Source organism: Magnolia sinica, chromosome 16, assembly GCF_029962835.1.
Source record: "Magnolia sinica isolate HGM2019 chromosome 16, MsV1, whole genome shotgun sequence".
Taxonomy (NCBI): Eukaryota; Viridiplantae; Streptophyta; class Magnoliopsida; order Magnoliales; family Magnoliaceae; genus Magnolia; species Magnolia sinica.
Window position 1 is genome coordinate 27,407,910 of NC_080588.1, and position 17,329 is coordinate 27,425,238.

General features: G+C 39.0%; 1 protein-coding gene across 4 annotated transcripts in view; it reads left to right on the forward strand.

Moving 5' to 3' along the window:
* Window positions 1–16,526: 16,526 nt before the first annotated feature.
* Window positions 16,527–17,329, forward strand: part of LOC131228672 (NAC transcription factor 29-like) — a 31,390-nt gene continuing 30,587 nt past the window's right edge. For 2 of the 4 annotated variants that reach the window (XM_058224505.1, XM_058224506.1), the window contains exon 1: window positions 16,527–17,177. In XM_058224505.1, coding sequence (XP_058080488.1) covers window positions 16,716–17,177 — 462 coding nt within the window. In that variant the 5' untranslated portion in view covers window positions 16,527–16,715. The remainder of the gene's footprint in view (window positions 17,178–17,329) is intronic. The other 2 variants (XM_058224503.1, XM_058224504.1) reach the window with 1 other exon arrangement.

Genomic DNA, 17,329 nt, shown 5'->3' on the forward strand with positions numbered 1-17,329 from the left:
TCTCTACGTAATTTGGCTTTCACTATGAATAAGGTTTTCTCTAAGTCAGCTTAAAACCTGATACAGTTGTGATTTTACCGGGCTATCACAAACAAAAACCCTGACTAAGATTTTCAGGCTATCTCAAACAAAACCTACACTGAGATTTTCTGTCTATCTTAGAAAAGCCAAAATAAGTATTGAAGGTATACTTATCTTCACTGTAGAAGAAGCTGTAGCCGAAGAACCACTTTTCTTGAATGTTAAATGTTGAATGTTTCGTCATATAGAAAAGGTCCAGGGTTCTATTAATTTTAATTAAGTTTAAACCAATGGCTGCTTAAGTTAATTCTCTTAAATCTCAAAGAAAGAAGAGTATTCACTCTCAATAAAATCAGAATGATAGAGTCTGAGATTAAGGGAATTATAAAAAAAAAAAAAAAAAGCTATAAAAATAATTTATAAATACCGTTCAATAGCTTATGAAAAACTGGAGCTTCTCTCTCTCTTACAGAAGAATTTTGATGATAATAATTGATATTTCAGATTAAGAGAACCTCAATTTATAGGCAAAGAAGTTGAATCTTCAACTAGCCTAAGACAGTCTTCGACTAGCCCGAGCACCGGATTCTGTTCAACAGATTTTCAAATTTGAGTGAGATAAGATTTATCCAATCTTCCACTGGTCAGAGGCCTAATTCGACTAGTCGAAGAGCTCTGTTCAACAGGTCGAAGGTAGTCTTCGACTGGTCGAAGATGCCAAAATCTGAACCGATTTAGTTGCTGGACTTCGAGCCGAAAACCCTAGGGCTGGTCGAAGATCCTCCTTTGACTATTCGAACAAACCATTCGACTGGTCGAATTTGTAAAAAAAAAAAAAAAAAGTTTTGCTTCGATTTATACTAGGACTGGCTGAGAAAACTTAAACTAGTCAAACCAAACCTTAGGCTGGTCGAATTCAAAGAAAATACAAGTATAAAAATCTAAATTAATTAATTTTTAAAAGCATTTAAACCTAAGGTCTTTCTAGGGTTTATAATACCTGAAATGACTGAAGTTCTCTGTCTTTACCTTGATTAGAGACTTCAACTTTTCTATGGAGCTTGATCTTCTACTTAAAGCATCAATTGATCTTAACTTCATCTTGTCTTTCGAACTTGATCTTCTACTAGAACATTAGTTGATCTTGAGTTCATCTTGTCTTTCGAGCTTGATCTTCTACTAGAACATCAGTTGATATTAGGCTTGATCTTCTACTAGATCTTGAGCTTGAACTTTCATATTGAACCAAATTTGAAGATCACTTGACAAGTTGTTTTGACTGAACGAAGTTTGATAACTAAAGTGTGCTTTAATCATTATAGCACTTACAACATCGATTGAGAGTAAGATTTATCGAGCAAGGTTTTTGGATTTTTCCCAGGACTCACTCGATGGCATCGAAACACCTTCGATGGCATCGAAGCTTGATGTTCGATGACATCAATGACAGTTCGATGATATCAAAACTAATTTAGATATGTCCAGCAAGTTTTACCACATTTTGTCTGAATTTTTTGATGACATCAAAGGACCTTCGATGGCATCGACAGAGCTGTTTTCTGTCCATTTTTTTACCGTTGGAGCTTGAACTTTTTATAAAGGACATTCAGTTCTTAAACATTTTTATGAGTTTTTGGAGTAATAAAAGGTAAGGTGATTCCGTATGCAAATCCCTCATTCCTTGCTTCTATTCTCTTGAGTTTTAAGGTATCTCCTTGAGATTTGTACTCTAATGAGGATTCCAACCTCAACATTGAGATACGCTTGAACTCTTGCTTTTCTTAAAGATTAGACTTGAGCAATCTTGGTAAATCGTTGTCCAAATCTTCTAGGAGACCCATCTAGTTGAATCTCCTAGTATAAACAACTACCCATTAGTTGTAGGAGACTCAACCTACACCCATTACCTTGGCCACCTTAGCGGAGCTCAACATGCAAGGTGGTTGATTGTGGAGCTGAAGCCTTGGCAAAGCGGTGGCAATGTGATCAGGGGAGCATCGGGTAGTTGATTGAAGCATGGGAGAGCGGAGATCAAGCAACCCAAGTGGAGCATAAAAAAGGGATTCAATCTGACAAGTAAGTGTCATGAGTAGGAGTCCATGTTTGTGCTCATTCCTTGTGTATGTTGGAGCACAAGAGTTTGTGTTCAAACTCACCTAGGTTCTTTCGTAGGACCTTTGCCTGTGTTGCCTAAATCTGTGGTTCTTGTGTAGGACCTAGGTTGTTAGTTAGTCGAAGGAAAAACCAACTTAAGACCTTGTGTAGGCATACGTCGGGAGAATACGTGTTGGGTTCAGGAGTTGGACCCTTGCCCTTGTGTAGGGCATAAATTCATGTTCTTGTGTAGGACTTCGACCTGTGTGGCCTAAATTATTGGGTTCGGGATTAGGAACCTTGTCCTTGTGTAGGACATAAAGTCTAGGTTCTTGCGTAGAATCTTTTCTCTTGCGTAGGACATAAATTGTAGAGTCCTTGTATAAGGCTGTAAAGGTTTGAGGTAAACCTGATTTAAAACCTCCCATAATGAAATCTGGTACAATCTAGGAGAGAGTAAGTCCGTCGGGAGTGGAGTAGGCACATAGCCGAACCACTATACATGACTGTGTTTGGGATTGTCATTTATGCATTTATTTAATTATGCTTTGTGATTGAATGCTTAATTATATGCTTGCATGATTAGATGAATGCTAGGATTGATAGGTAGCATATCCCACACACACATGTTCACTATTTATATAGACTAGTTGCTTATTTGTATATCTTTCATAGTTTATGTGATTGGACCCTATATTGGCTTGGAAGCCTTAGAGTTAAAATTGCCTTGCTTAGTTTAATTGAAAAATAGTTCAATTTCGGCAATGTAAATTTTTTAATAGGCATATTTTAAAATAGGTCCCCCCCCCCCAAAAAAGACTTGGCCTTTGTTCTCTAGCTCCACTATACTTCCACATTAGACGCATTGCGGCACCAAAACTGCAATTCAAAGTATACACCAAGCCACCCCACAAAGTAGTGCCATGGTATATAAGCTGAAGATTCTTCGACTGCCAGTCTTTTACACTGTGTAGTTATGTCACCGAAGGCATGGTACAGTGAATAGAGAACTAGAGGAGCCAATGAGTACTTTTTTCCCTCCATCATCGCTCCTGCAACCACAAATAGAGTTGGTCTGATGGCATTAGCCCACTTTAAGCTGGGGAGCACCATAAGGTAAGCCAGTATGCTAAAAAGGTGGCTAGCTCACCGAAAGCACTGTACTCAGCAAGTCCCTTAATCTTCTACCTGAGGCCATCAAGTTCTTGTGAATGGTTTCCCGTAAAGCTTCAAAGATAAAAAGAGTAGTATGGTTATTAAAAAGGTGATGAGGAAATATGCAAAAAATTTAGGCAGGGTAAAAGGAGCCATAATCCCTGGTGAAATGAGCAAGCCATGTGAGGTGCGGGACTTTGCAAATGTCAAGAAACTTTTCCATTAACCTGAAGAGCTCGACGGCGATCTCCGAGAATTTTGGTTGACGATTGGTAAGAGAAAAATGTGCAAATTTCTCGTTTGTAGGCATGTACTCGTCAAAGAAATGGCCCGTTATTGAAAGACCTATCATCCTGTGTAGGTCTCATAAGGTGATGCTGACTTCACCCAAGGGCAAGTGGCAGAGTTGGTCTTCAGGCACCAATAATTGAGGAAGCCGTTAAAGACAGTCACGTCCTTGCAAAAATATCAGAAGTGACTTCGATCGCGTTCAAGAGGTCGATTTTGATTAGGACTTCTAAGTGCTTCTTAATTATAGCTTTGGCTCATGCGTTGTAATAGTTGTGTGAAGATAAGAAACCCCGAGTCCTGAACTCCTCTGTTCCCCATAGGATTCCCTGGTGTGGAAGCGTTGTTGTACTCTTTTGAAGTAGTGAGTGGGGAAGAGATGATGAGGGTTATGACATAGCATTAAGAATCGCATTGGGGAAAATTTTCCAGTCCTTTAGTAGGAACCCTTCTCTACCAAATGACCATCTAGGATTTGTGGCTCCCTCATGCCCCAATGGGTTGTGTAGAGAATCCATTTGTGTGTCATCTGATCAGTGGGCTCACTATAAAGGATCAAAAGGTGGCAGCGCAAGCTCATGGGGATGATGCTCATCTCATCCTTAAAATGGACTGTTGAATTTGATCATCTCCTGGTGGACCTTTATATAGTCCCATGTGTTCTGGAGATAATTCTTGTTAAACTCCTTGATTTTATCCTAGAGTTGCTGCCCTTTACTCTTTGGTTGCTTTTTCTTTGTAAAAGTAGGAGGCAGGGTGGATTCTCTGTTAGATGGTCTTGAACTGTCCATTTGTGGATATGCAGTGGCCTTTAACCAGTTCTCCGAGTCCACTTTTCGACCCTCTCGGGGAGGTCTTTCTACATCGCCCATGATTATGGCCTGATGGATAGGATTGGCCAAAAGGGCTATGCGATCTAAGAAGTTTATTATCGGAAGGCTTGGCTCCTTGAAGAGAGAGGGGTCGTAATCTTCACCCTCTTGGTGGGGGCAGTCATCAGCTTGAGGGGATTGAAGGTTTTGAGGTTTGGACCTCTGAGAATGGGTCGTATGCTCTTGGGAAGCGTCGGATGATCTCTTGCCCCTTGACGTGAAGTCAGAAAGTGAAGGAGAAATGAGGTGGAATTTTGGTAGAGTCCAAGTACTTAGAAAAGTTTTTGCCGAAGCAAATAAGTGTTATGCGGTCCCGCAATGAAGGACAGTTGCGTGGCCGGGCAAGAGGAGTCTGTTGCATAGTTGTGCAATAGAAATACAGAATATTGTTCACAACCCCAAGTGCAGGGCAGCATTGTAGTAATAACTCAGTGAAACCGAGGTCAAATCCACAGGGACTTATATGTGTCTTTTTAAAATAAACTATAACTAGAAAATGGATTTAAGTAATAATCTAAAGAATTAAGAGATCAATGATTTAACAATCAATAATAAAAGGGAAAGTAAAATGCCAAGGATCCACATGTAGCTATTAAGATGCTACCTTACTTGATTCAAAGAGCTACAACTGGAATTAGAGTCCTATCCTATCCATTTGGATGATGGAGCAATAAACACCCAAAAATCTAAATTTTCCGTTAACATAGTTCTCTCATGAAGCATCCATGTGATAATCATAGGGAATTCAACCATCCACCATGCCTATAGAAGATGGTGAATCACGAATTTTACAGATCACACAGTTCCAAAACAGATAAGAAGATATCAAAAACTTTCACAGCATCTACTATAATTCCAGTCATAATAAACCATAAAAAACCAAAAATATTCCTTTATTTAAACAAAAATTCATGAAAATTTAACATGTACTTAAATTAAAGTAAAGTAAACATCAAAATAAACTACAGCTTCACCTCTTAAACCTAGCTAAGAGATTAGTCGGCCATAACTAACTCAAAAAAAAAAAAACTAAAAGATATACTAGAATCCAAGAAGAAATCGAAGTGAAATAACATTGTTGGCGCTTCACTTAGGCTTTCTCTCCCTTTTTCAAACCCTAGAAGATGATTTGGAATAGCCTAGGGACTACTTTAAATAGTTTTGCAACTCAAACTTTCGCACCGCCTCGGAAAAGTTTGCAAACCGCCTCAAATTTACGCACTCTGCGCATCTTCGATGGCAAACTTCGATGTCATCGAACTGGCTTCAATGTCATCAAAAATCATCCAGAACAGTCTAGCAGTTGAGCCCGAAATTCATAAATCCTCAATGCCATTAAAGTCTATTTTGAGAATTATTTCAGGAATTTCTCTTTTAATTCGAAGTCTCAGAATATATTTTTCTTGCCAATTTTCAGGATTCTTTTTCTTCACTTCAAACCTTCGATTCTCTTCATTCCTCACTTGGTTTCCTTGGATCTTTGGCATGTGAATTCTTCATTAATAACTTCCAAATCTTCAATTCTTCATTATCTTTTTTTGAGCTCTAAATTCATCCTTTTAAGTGCATATTCATCATAGGCTTCTGAATCACCTCACACATGAAAACATGCATAATTAGATCGATTAAACACTATTATGTTTATAAAATTAAGGCATAAATATGAGAAAATATGCAATATTTCACACTCAATAAGTATGGAGAAAGATCGGAAGTAAAGTGAAATCAAATGAAGGAAGGGTCAACTTATATAGCCAGCAGGACCTGATAACCTATTGCGTAGATCCGATCGCGCAACGCAATTTGTGCGGTCACGCAATAGGGAAAGAAAGGATTTTTGCGCGAAAAGGATTTGATCCCCATTTGATTTTGTAAAAGATAATCAAATGATAATTAAGGGGGCATCTATTGGAGCATAAAAATGAAATTTTGCTTAAGAGTGCTCTGTTGCGTGACTGCACAACAGAGAAGGGGTTGTGCGGCTGCGCAGTTGAAAAAGAGAGTCGTTGGATAACTGCTATAAGGGCAAACTGATTTTTCAACACTAGACCTGTTACGTGATTGCGCAATTGAAGCTTGTTACGCGGATTCTACAGTTCACACAAGTGGAGGCTTATAAATTTACATTCTCATCTGAGGCATTAGTGAGTAAGGAGCAACGAAAAGATCAAAGAAATCTTCGAAAGTTTTCAAATCAAAGAGTTGTGGTATTCAGGTATCCCGCGGTCCGCCACGGGAAGAAGGAAAGAAGAAGATGCAAGGAGCAGAAGGCCAATCTATTACGCGCCACGCAACAAGGATTGTTTGCATGGTCGTGCAATAGGAGTCTCGAGCATATTATATGTTATGCATCTTTGCAAATTCATCCGAGATTCAACCTCATATGCACATATTCTATGTATATTGATGTAAAGCGGTGGTTTCGAACTTGCATAACTCTTTTGTCATTGTGATGGACGCCATACAAGCCAATATGCTGCCAAAATTATTATTAAACTATTCTCAATTACACTAAATAAATGTACTTTATTTTAGAAACAAGGGCCATGCGAGGGCTGTAATAAAAACTCAGATTAATGAAATAAAATGATGCTAATGATTGTTCATTGATTTTTCTTGTATTGTTATTGAACGTGGATATTCCAATTTCTAACTCATGTTTCTAGTCGAAATAATGTGATGATTCACCTTTTCAAAGGCACGCACACAAGGGTTTGTTTCATCGCACTAATAGTGAAATACATGAAGCGGCCTCGGGTGTGTGCTAAATGTGTAGTGGCAGTACGTCACAGTTTCTGATTGAGCCAAGTCAATGCATAATAAATGATCGTGTAAACAATTTGTCATCATGGATAACCTAATGACTACCTTTTTTTCGTACTGTAGTTTGCTAAAATTTAAAGGAATACTATTTAAATATTAAGAAAAAATTCCGTATTCATTTGACTACACACCTTATATCTCATGTCAAAGAATTGTCACAGCTGATAAGATTAATGATTACTTTTTAAAAATAATAATAAAAAAAAAAAAAATTGGCAATCCAAATTACAAGACATGTCAAATAGCATACAAACATGCCCAAAACACTTACAGCCTGTTTGATAGATGTGGCATTTCTTTTTGGTAAAATAAAAATAATCTGGATAGCCAACGATCATGATCTAATTTAGTATATAATCTTGGTTAACTAAAATGGTATGAACTTATGTTTAATAACATTTCTCCACAGATTGATCATAATTATGAAGCATCGGAACAATTGAACAATCTTTGCCTTGAGTCATTGCCCATTTGTTGGAATTACTATTTCTTATTTTAATATTTGATGCATGTCACAATTTTCCAAATAAGATCTCACTTCAGTGTAATTGTTAGTTTATGACCCATCTAAAGCGTGGCCTACGGATTGCACGGTTTAATCTGAGCTAAAGTGTGCCACGTGTACAATTTGAGTGGGGATGCTGCGTTGTGCCATGGTATCAAAGGGGAGTTATTTCTTACTCCAGTCCGTAAAATGCTTGATACTCGAGCACTTAGAAATGGTAGAAGTGGCATACATTAAATCAAATTAAACCAGCACAATTGTCAAACCCACTGTTGCCAAGGTACATGCTAAAAATTAGAATGTTTGCAATAACCTATCCTCTGATTCGATGTGAAGTTTGTTGAAATGAGATCATTGGATAGTTTTCATTTTGAACCATCAAATAGCATATCCACCAATCTGACAGTCAAATAACAAAGTAAGTCCAGTTTTTAGTTCATGTTACATTTAAGCCCGTTTCCATAATTTGCACAGTTTAATTTAAATAACTTACATGGAACGCAGGCAATTTTAAAGTATTTCATAGGTTATCATCCATCACACTTTGCCGGATTATCCAAGTCCTTCTCTTATCATTTTTTTCTCAAGAAATTGACCATTGTAAACGCCTGCTTTTACCCAGCGTCTTTTCTGAAACCTCTCAAACTTACTTTACTAGACTAAACTATCAACTCTTTCCTGGATGAAAATACCCCTGCTTTTCAAACCCATTCTCTGTAACCAGTTTGCCTCACTCCATTTCCACAAAAAACCCTTTCTCTGGACGACAATATTCCTGCCTTGGATCGCACCATCCTCTCCACTTCTACAAAACACCTTTATTTGGGCGGAAATACCCATGCATTGAATCATACCCTCTTCATACATCAGGATTTTCTGGATTTTCTGAAAATGGTGCCTCTGTCGAAAAAAGCACGCACCACAGGTATATTTTAATATATTTCCCTAAATCGAGTAAATTTTTTGTGAGCCATTGAACTGTTGGATCAAGCTTGCATCTGGGTTTTCGGTTCATCCATGTATACATCATCCTATGAACATGATGGATTACAAATAAAACATCACCGTGGGGCCTAGCAAGGTTTCAATGGCGAAATCACTGTTTCCTGTGGTATGATCCACTTGATATTTGGATATGCTACGATTTTTGGCTCAAACCCTTGATTAAATGGAAAAACGGATGAACATTGTGGATAGTCCACATACATTCAAGGCGGGCCTAACTCAGTTAACTCAGTACGATAAGAACGTACTGAGCAATCTAATTTTCAATTTGCGAGAGTTCTCGGTCCATTTGACCTACTTCTCGGCAATGTGCTCGACTCATCGCTGACATTCCCGGTGCATGATTGGTGAAATTCCCCGAGCAATTCATGAATTTGATAGAGAAATGATAAAAATATAACTAGGAACTTCCACAGATTCATGTAATATAATGGTAAATTTTATGAACCACCTTGGTCAATTTCATGAACTGTTCGATCAACTTCACTGAAGTACTCGTTGAATTTCATGTGAAGCTTGTTCAATTATGTGTTAGGCTCGTTCAATTTCATTTGAAGTTCATTCAAATTCATGTTAGCCTTACTAAATTTCATGTTAACCTCACTGAATTTCAAGTTAGCCTCGCTCAAATTCAAGTTATCCTCACTCAATTTCATGTTTCCCTCGCTCAATTTCTAAGTTACCTCGCTCAATTTCTAGTTTGCCTCGCTCAATTTCTAAGTTGCGTCGCTCAATTTTCATTTTACTTCGCTCAATTTTTAGTTTGCCTCGCTCAATTTTTAGTGTCTCGCTCAATTTCTAGTTTGCCTCGCTGAATTTCTAAGTTGCCTCGCTCAATTTTCAGTTTTTCTCGCCCAATTTTCAGTTTGGCTCACTCAATTTCTAATTTGCCTTGCTAAATTTTCAGTTTGTCTCGCTCAATTTCTAGTTTGCCTCCCTGAATTTCTAATTTGCCTCGCTCAATTTCTAGTTTGCCTCACTGAATTTCTAGGTTGCCTCGCTCAATTTTTAGGTTGCCTCGCTCAATTTTCAGTTTCCCTCGCTTAATTTCTAGTTTACCTCGCTGAATTTCTAGTTTGTCTCGCTCAATTTTCAGTTTGCCTGACTAAATTTTCAGATTGCCTAGCTGAATTCTAGTTTGCCTCACTGAATTTTCACGCTTCCCTCGCTCAATTTCTAGTTTGCCTCGCTCAATTTCGAGTTTATCCTCGATCAAATTTCAACTTGCCTCGCTCAAATTCCAACTTCCCTCGCTTGATTTCATGTTTCCCTCGCTAAATTTTTAGTTTCCATCGCTCAATTTCTAGTTTGTCTCGCTCAATTTCCAGTTTTCCTCACTCAACTTCCAGTTTGCCTCGCTCAATTTCCTTTGATGCTCGTTGAATTGCGTGTTTGTCTCGTTAAATTTCATGTTTGCCTCACTGAATTTCATGTTTACCCCTCTGAACTTTATGTTTGCCTCGTTGAATTGCATGTTTGCCTCACTCAATTTAATTTTTGCCTCAATCAATTTCGTGTTTGCCTCACTTAATTTCACTTGAGGCTTGTTTGATTTCATCTGAAGCTCGCTCAAATTCATCAAGTGCTTAATTATTTTCAATTATGTCTAATTTTTTCACTATGATTCACTCAATTTCCAGTTTACCTCGCTTAATTTCTAGTTTGCCTCGTTGAATTTCCAGTTTGCCTCAATGAATTTCTAGTTCACCTCGCTGAATTTCTAGTTCGGCTTGCTCAAGTTCTAGTTTACCTCATTCAATTTCCTGTTTGCCTCACTCAATTTCTTATTTGCCTCGTTGAATTTCATATTTGCCACGCTCAATTTCCTTTGAGGCTCGTTGAATTTCATGTTAGCCTTGCTCAATTTCCATTTATGCTCGTTGAATTTCATGTTTGCATCGCTCAATTTCATGTTAGCCTCGCTGAATTTCCAGTTTACCTCTCTCAATTTTCAGTTTGCCTCGCTCAATTTTCAATTTGCCTCACTCGATTTCATGTTTGCCTCGCTAAATTTTCAATTTGCCTCACTAAATTTCCAGTTTGCCTCGCTCAATTTTTAGTTTGCCTCACTCAATTTCATGTTAGCCTCGCTCAATTTCCAATTTACCTCACTAAATTTCATGTTTGCCTAGCTCAATTTCCAGTTTGTCTCGCTCAATTTCTAGTTTGTCTCGCTCAATTTCCTCCTTGCCTCGCTTAATTTCCAGTTTGCCTCGCTCAATTTCCTATGAGGTTCATTGAGTTTCAACCCTAACCGAACGCAATGACTACACAACTCGACACAGATTGATGTTGGCTCAATAGGGTTCAGGTCAAACCGAACCCAAGTTACAGTCCTATTTCTTACAAGATAAGACAAACAATAATGTGGATCAGATAGAAGATTATTACGAAATCAAGCAATGTATCCTTTAAGGCTTGTTAAATTTCATGTTAGGCTCGCAGAATTTCATATTTGCCTCACTCAATTTCCCTTGAGGCTCATTGAATTTCATGTTAGCCTTGCTTAATTTTCTTTGAGGCTTATTGAATTTCATGTTAGGCTCACTCAATTATCCATAGTCGAACGAACTTTTTGCTACAGGAGAAATGGCTACAGTTTAGATCCGTAGCCATAGAACTAATGGCTACAAATCTACTAAAGCAATGGCCATGCTATCCAAAGCTACGGTTATGATCGATCTTTAGCTACGGCCTTTGGCTTTTTTTTTTCTAGTATTAGACAACGCCATCGTGGACAAGATAGAGTTCCACAGTGGCACTGTGGATATCAAGGTGCCACCATGAATGCAAGGGTATTTTCGAGTATATATGACTACCAATTTAAAGAAGCAATGGCTACACTACCAATGTCTATGGTTATAATCCGTAGCTATAGATATTTAGCTATGGCTTTTGATTGTTTTTTTGGAATTGGATGGCACCACTGTAGACCACCATGAATGTAATGGTATTTTTGAGTATATCTCATAAGGCAAGGGTATTTTTGTCTTCAAAAAGTGTGTCAGTACATAATTGGTTTCATACTCGAAAGTAAAGTTTGAGAGTGTTCACAAAAGCTGCCAGGTAAAAGGTGGGATTGACAGGGGTAAAAAATCTCTTCTTTGGTCGATCAGCATGGAGTCCGCCCATTCGAATAGTTTACACGCAACTGTTTAATCCAGTAGGTACAACGCGGCAGCTTTGTAGGGTTCAATCTAAAATCCAATCCATCCATCAGATTATAGCTATTATTTGGACCGCACAGATAGAATATAATTATGATTAAAAATTCATATAGAATGAAAACAGTGTAAACCGCTAAGTTCATATGGTGTGGCAGCATGTTTTGGATTAGCCTGATTTTTCTATCTTCACATTGTCTTGATGAGTTACACCTGATTAACTGGTTTGATGAAAGATACACAGCATGGTGGTCCCACATGCCCACCATGGTTGGCATCCCCTATCCATTGTTCCCTGTATCGTGGTCAACATAACTTGTGATCTGGCAGGTTTGTTTCGTTTCTGGTGCTAACATCCAGGACTGGATCTGACCAACGGAATGGATTGTACCTATTGTGTATGGTGGGTCCCACGGAGTTGGGGGTTTTCCGCACTGCATAAAAGAGGTTGTCGGTTAACTCGGTCCACGGTCCGCCTCATTTTTTCTTTCGGCCGCGTGTCCTGGCCAATCCCCATTAACTAAAGTAGAACTGCGTAATTAGCCATTTGATACTCTGATAGAGTTTGATGATTAATATGCATGCACTGAGGAATTGTACACATATAATGTATTAAATCAAGTCAAACTGTCCAAAATTTGAGAGTGATTACAGATAAGAGATCATCTCAAAACCATATTATAGGTTGTTGATATTAACTGCTCGATTTTAATTTCAAACGGTCAATTGTATTTCAGTAATCTGTTAACTAGAATATATGGGAAGTGAAATGTTTGTTTTATTATTAATTAGGACAATTTTTCACAAACATGTCGGTTTATTTTTAGTTATTTATATGCTAAGTTTACAAATATACTCAACCCCTGAGAGTCTACCACCGGAGAAAGAGTAATGATCCAGTTTATAAATTTCTTAATACCTGAATATTAACTCTCACGCTCCGCTCGAGTATGGAAGTTTTTCTCGTATTACGTACGTTGGTCATGGTGAAGGTGCATGGGTTTATCGTGTGCGTTTCTCTCTCCTGATTCTTAAATGGCAATGTCCCAGCGAGAATTTCGTGGCCTACATTGCGTCGGTAAAAACCGTCCAAATGGTGGAACATTTTAAGGGATAGATCATATCCAAATATCATTCCTGGTCAGGCAATCCTACGTGTCCAATTAGTGGCCATCAAATGGACGGGTGATAAGAAAATTGTACATGGTCCAAATTCAATGGTCAGAATCAGATGATTAAGCCCAAGCCCCGAGTCAGCTATTTGGGGTTGATTCACTAACAGTGGGACTCACAATCTGGATAGAATTGATGAAACTAAATGTTTACACGTGTAACATGGATGAGTCGCTACCATTTATGAAATGGCATGAAATGCAAGCAGTAGCCGCACAAAATATTATCTCAGCGGTTAGAGGCTCCGGTAACCGGACTCGCGCGTGTAAGGTGGTGAAAGGGCCCTACAAATTCTAACACGGGACATTTGTACGAGATCTCAGCCTTTCATCTGGAGAGGACCACCGTGAGTAACCCATGACCTGAAAATTTTAGTACTATCCACTCATCAGGTAGCACAAAGATGTATGATAGAGATGAGACACTTAGAAAAACGTGACCAACTATTCACATTCAACAAACAATGGAGGCTCACTTGATGAGCTAAGTGACCTATTTTTATTCCGTGGCTCACGATAGGCAACTGCTAATGACGGCCCAGATCTCTCGCAAGTGAGAGTTACGTTGACAAGCGCGTGCCAAGGCCAGCATCCTCTTTTGCAGGTACTCGCGAGAGTAGATATCCAAATCCTACTCGCATCACAAGTGCCCTCTTGGAGCACGTATGTACGACGCGGACAGCGCACTGAGAAAATCAGCGCGGGTAAACCATCTGGGCGTTGCGTGACGTATGCATATTATCCGCACCGTGAATCAGTTTTTTCAGCTTATCTTAGAGCACGAGCTCAAATTGAAGCAATAGCCATAATGACCAAACCTTCACAGGGCGTACAGTAATGGTTATTTGCGATCTAATCTATTGTAAAAAAAATATTGATTAAAAATATTTTAATAATATATATATATAAGTAATACAAGTTTTTTTAGTTGAAAAACTTAAGGTTTTAACCTTTTTGCGAATAGTCCCAGATTAAAAAAAGAGAAGAAAAAACAGTATTTATCCATGGGGTGTGGAGTACCTTATTATTTATTTGGTTGATCTGTGGAATACTAGAACTCACTCGCACCCGTGCATGCACATGGGCTCAGGCATGGTCTCAGGGTCGATGCGAGGGTATAGGCATGTGAGACAGTATGGCTATAAAGGCACCTTTGAAAGTGTGATAAGAAATATGAGTCAAGTGGCTAAAGTAAGTGAGTTGTCTAAATGAGATCAGTGTGGCTTTTATATAGGCTGGAAACTAGCCGTTGGAGTAAGGGTTAACTACACATGCAGCATTAAACCATACTATGCAAAAACTATTGCATGTGGCTAGCCCAACAATCATAAAACAGCTAGCTAGTGAGTCTAAATGACTAGCGTACAGTACTTGTTGTCCCACATGTATAACGGTTAGAAACTGCCAATAACAAATAGTTTCTCACTAACAACTATATAATGGTCATATTGAGTTCTGACCTTGGATCAAAACGATCAACAACCATGGCTGCCTAGGTGTTTCATTGGACCATCACCAACACTCAAACCCATTCTCATTTACAATCCAACAAGAAGAGCAACTGTAACCTTAGTCAGAAGACTAGGAAACAAATCAAAGCAGTGGTCTAAATTTTCTAATCTTTTTTCTGAATGTTGAATTTTTTTTCTTTGTTTATTTGTCAGACAAAATTATATAAATAGAGTTTCATTTGTAGTTATTCGTATTTGCTGAATGCATAACCACATTTAGGCTCGTCGTATTCTATAAGTGATTTACCTGTAACCTATCAGCATTTTCAATTATTTTGAGAAGGTGTGAATAACGCTTTAAGGAGAACATAATCGCACGTATTTCGCCTTATCCTTCTTTGATTAGTTTCTTTATTATTTTATAGAATTAAAAATCTGTAATTTAATTTTAACACAATCTTATCAAAGTCACACAGACGTGATGAAGGGAAAATTGAGATATCAACTTCATCCAAAACTTCCATGAACTTGAGAAAGTTTTTAACAACATATGCTTAATTCCCACTGTTTCTTTTAGAATGGTCTACTTGCACTCCCAATATACTGCAATTTCGAATTCATGCCTTAAAAGTAACTAAAAGAATACACTATATGAATAAGACAATACATCATAGTGGGCCTCACATAATCAACGTGCTATATCATTATAAGTTAATCATGTGCAATGCCAACCGTTTGGGATCTATGCCATCCGTCAAGTGGAGCCCAGGACCAACAAATAGGCTGGTCTACCCATCAGGTGCCTCGTCCATTCGGACGCAGATTGGAAACCGGGTAAATTATGTGGGGCCCACATTATTTATATATTTTATTCACTCAGTCCATCAATTTTTTGAGATTATTTTCAAACTTCAGCACAAAAATAAAGCATATGCAAAGCTCAAGTAATCAAACCAAAGGAAAAAAGACTGAATTGAATGTGCTATGGAATTTTTGGATTAAACGGATACTTGTGTTCCCTTTATTTGTGTCCGTGTGATATTATAAACATGTTAGATGTCAGATAAACATCACTGTAGGGTGTAGAAGGGTTTCAACTGTGGAAATCATTATTCCCATAATTTTGCTATGTAGTTCACTTGAGCTTTAGATATGCTTTAATTTTGAGCTCAACTATTAAAATAAGCGGGAAAAATGGAGGGCATGGATGAACCACATGCATTCACAGTGGACCCAATAGAGTTTACTCAATACTAGGCGTGTACATCGAGTCGAACTGAGTTGAGCTAGCTTCAGCTCGAACTCGGCTCGGTCCTCGAGCTTAATTGGCCAGCTCAGCTCGGTTCAATCAACAGCTCGGGCCGAGTTCGAAACAAGATAGAGCGAAGTTCGCCATTGAGGCATTTCCACAAACAATTGGATTGCACCTTCAAAATCCCTTTGGATGTGAAACATAAGTAATGGTTTTATAGGCATTTTATCAAACACCTTCAAAGCAACATAAAAACTAAGAAAAACCAAAGAAAAAAGGGTATTTATTTCATATGCATACCTTCCTTGCCACCAGCTACACTTTGTTGAGTCATTTTATCAAACACTTGGTGAGCAACATCAATGGCCAAGTTACTGAGTCACTGAACTGGTTTGATCGGAGTTCAATTCGAGCAGGATTCGATCCAAGTCGAGTTGAGATGGGGCTTGCTTGAACTCAGCTTGAACTCAAAAAATCAGCTCAACTCGGTTCAAACTCAGCTTCGAACCGAGCGGAATCGAACTTCTTAGAGTCGAGTCGAGCTGGCTCGGTTCGTGTACACCCCTACTCAGTACACAATCCGATTTCCATCCATTGATGGTAAAAATGTACAATGAAGCCCACTCGATGGATGGTTTCGATCCCGTATACGTACGCGGCTGGACCATTCCATGTCACGCGCGAGTAGCAATCGGGGCAATTCTTCTCTCCCATTTTTTCTAGCTTTCACACTGCTGTGCATGCGTTGAAGCTTCGCAAGCAAGCTTTCATTTTTTCTTGGCTTCGTTCTCGATAACCAATAACACTCTCTTCTCCGAAAGAAGAGAAAAGCCCTCTCTTTCTCTCTTCCTATCTCTCTCGTTATGAGATTTGCGACTTGGAGCCAGGAATCGCCTTTCCGTCTCACCGATTCATGGGCGATCTGTACTCGCAACCTTTTCCACCCGGCTTCCGATTCCAGCCCACCGAGGAAGAGCTCCTCGCCCACTACCTCCGAAACAAGCACCACCAACGCCTTCATCTTCCCTCTCACCCTCTCCTTCTAAATGCTATCCAAGATCTTGACATTTACAATCATGACCCTGTCAATCTCCCCGAGACCGCCTACTTCCCGTCCGTCGACGAGGAGAAGCGCTGGTTCTTCTTTACGCCGAGGGCGGAGGGAAAGCAAGAGGACGGATTGAAGCGGAAGGCGAAGGGTGGGTACTGGAAGAGAATGGGCGGCGAACGGGCAGTTGTGAGCGTAAAAGAAGGGGCAGTTTTGGGAACAAAGAAGACTTTTGCGTTCTACCGAGGGACGTTTCCTCAGGCGTGCAAGACCGATTGGGTCATGGATGAATATGAACTCGCCGATTCACATTCCGCTCTTGGCAAGGTAGCTCAAATTCCATTTTCCTTGGCTTTTCCTTAATCCAAACTGCCAAAATAGTGGGACCCTCTTTAGATTGATATTATCTGGAACATATGATTGATAGATGATACTGACCTCTGATTAATGGAATGCCCTTTTTTTTGGGGGTGAATTTG